This window comes from Echinococcus granulosus, assembly GCF_000524195.1.
Source record: "Echinococcus granulosus chromosome Unknown EG_S00120, whole genome shotgun sequence".
In the NCBI taxonomy this organism is placed as follows: domain Eukaryota; kingdom Metazoa; phylum Platyhelminthes; class Cestoda; order Cyclophyllidea; family Taeniidae; genus Echinococcus; species Echinococcus granulosus.
Genome location: NW_020170500.1, coordinates 35181 through 36804, shown reverse-complemented (window position 1 = coordinate 36804; position 1624 = coordinate 35181). Strand labels below are relative to the sequence as shown.

The 1624-nt window shown below is 44.1% G+C and overlaps 1 protein-coding gene across 1 annotated transcript in view; it reads left to right on the top strand. All coding sequences in view use genetic code 11, as the record gives it.

The window, feature by feature from the left end:
- The window catches only part of EGR_08800 (hypothetical protein), a gene marked incomplete at both ends in the record, with an annotated part of 7486 nt that extends 6585 nt beyond the window's left edge, over window positions 1–901 (top strand). Inside the window, one exon of the mRNA XM_024498049.1 lies at window positions 866–901. Coding sequence (XP_024347521.1) covers window positions 866–901 — 36 coding nt within the window. The remainder of the gene's footprint in view (window positions 1–865) is intronic.
- Between the last annotated feature and the right edge of the window lie 723 nt (window positions 902–1624).

Genomic DNA, 1624 nt, shown 5'->3' with positions numbered 1-1624 from the left:
CAAAATTCCGTGTTCATCCAATCAACTGCTGTGTTCTTCACTCTTCAATTTTGTAGTGATAATGATTCTAACGTTGGCAGTAGACTTTGTAATACTTAACCTGTGAAACTCACGTGTGTAATGTCTGCAACACTCAACTCTGACTGCATGTTAGAGAAGTTTTGCACCGATCCGCTCATCGAACATTCCCTGTGTGTTTAATACATTTTTCCCTACTCCAAGCATATCTTTGAGGTGGCTTGAGTCCCACCAACCCACAACTTGTTTTTCTCTCGGCGAAGGCCCATGTCGTGCTTTCCTATTCCTAGTGCAGCAGTCAAATGACTTGAGGCAGCGGAGTCGGGCTCGATCTTACTTCTTGATGGCTCAACATCGAAAGCCTAGGTCGCTACCAAAGGTTACCTGGATCGCCTCACTTTGGGGCTCTGCTATCACGTGTTAACAGCTTTCGTCTCACATACTCCACTGCATGCTAATGCCATTGATTAGATTTCCAGGTTGGATTGGTCAGTGAGTTAGTCCCTGCCACATACCCTTCTAAGCATTGTATAGTAGAAGTACGACAGTAAGATTGATAATGCGGAATGCAAATATGGGCCTTCTGAAAGCATTTTGCTGCTGCGTTTCGCTTTTTCAAGTCAAATAGTGCCATCAGTTTCGGGATGTTGTTTGTGCAACCCCGCGCTCCCACAAGAGTCGTCAGTACATTGACCAATCCACTTCCCCCTACATTTAATTTGAATGCCTTTGGTGCTGAAAAGTTCCAAATCAGTTGTCGTTTCTTTCGCCGAAGGCATATTCTGCTTTAAGGTTATAAAATTCCCTTAGGAGTTGGCTATGTTCAGTGGCAAGTCATGCATTCCAGGTAGCCGTCAAAGGACGCTCGAAAGCGGATAACTGACAGTCATGTTTCTGGATGGTTCAACGGAGTGAATTCGTAGACGGATGTTGGACTTCGGCAGTATCGGATAGACCTCTTGGGATCCGTAAGCAATCATTGCAGCGTGGACGGAAAACTTGTCGAGTCAGTTTATTCGAGCTACGGGTTAGTGACCAATGCTAGGGAAGGTCATTAGTAATGGAGCCATGACCTTTGAATTCTTTTTGAGGCGTGTCTATGCACCCTAAATTAGCAATTCTTCATTACTTTGAACAAGGATGTCTCGGACAGTTGCGCACTGAACCCGAAGTAGTCACTTGTCCCACTGTCAACTACTGCGCGGTTGAAGTCGCCTGCTAAAAGGGGATAGTGCTTTTTGAAGCACTGCTTGAGGTTCCCAGTTGTAGGGGCATAACAAATTACAGCGATAAATTGTCTTTAAATAGAAAAGGAGTTGCGATGGGGAATCAGAGGATGAGATTTACAGCAGGCCCAATTATTGCTACTTGAAGTTTCTAACCCAAGGGCAAAGATGAATTATGAGAAATTACACAAAGTTGAGAAAAATTCGCTCTCTGAACCAGGGTTTAAAGTTAATTGCCAATTCCTCCACTTCCCCGTTTCATCATTTCATGAATAACATAGAAAGTGTAGTGTGTCATGCAGAACTAAAGTGATTTGAGCCAACTTCCCCCCGAGTTTGTTTCATATTTTGATTTCATTTGGGGCGGAGGACTTCCGAGA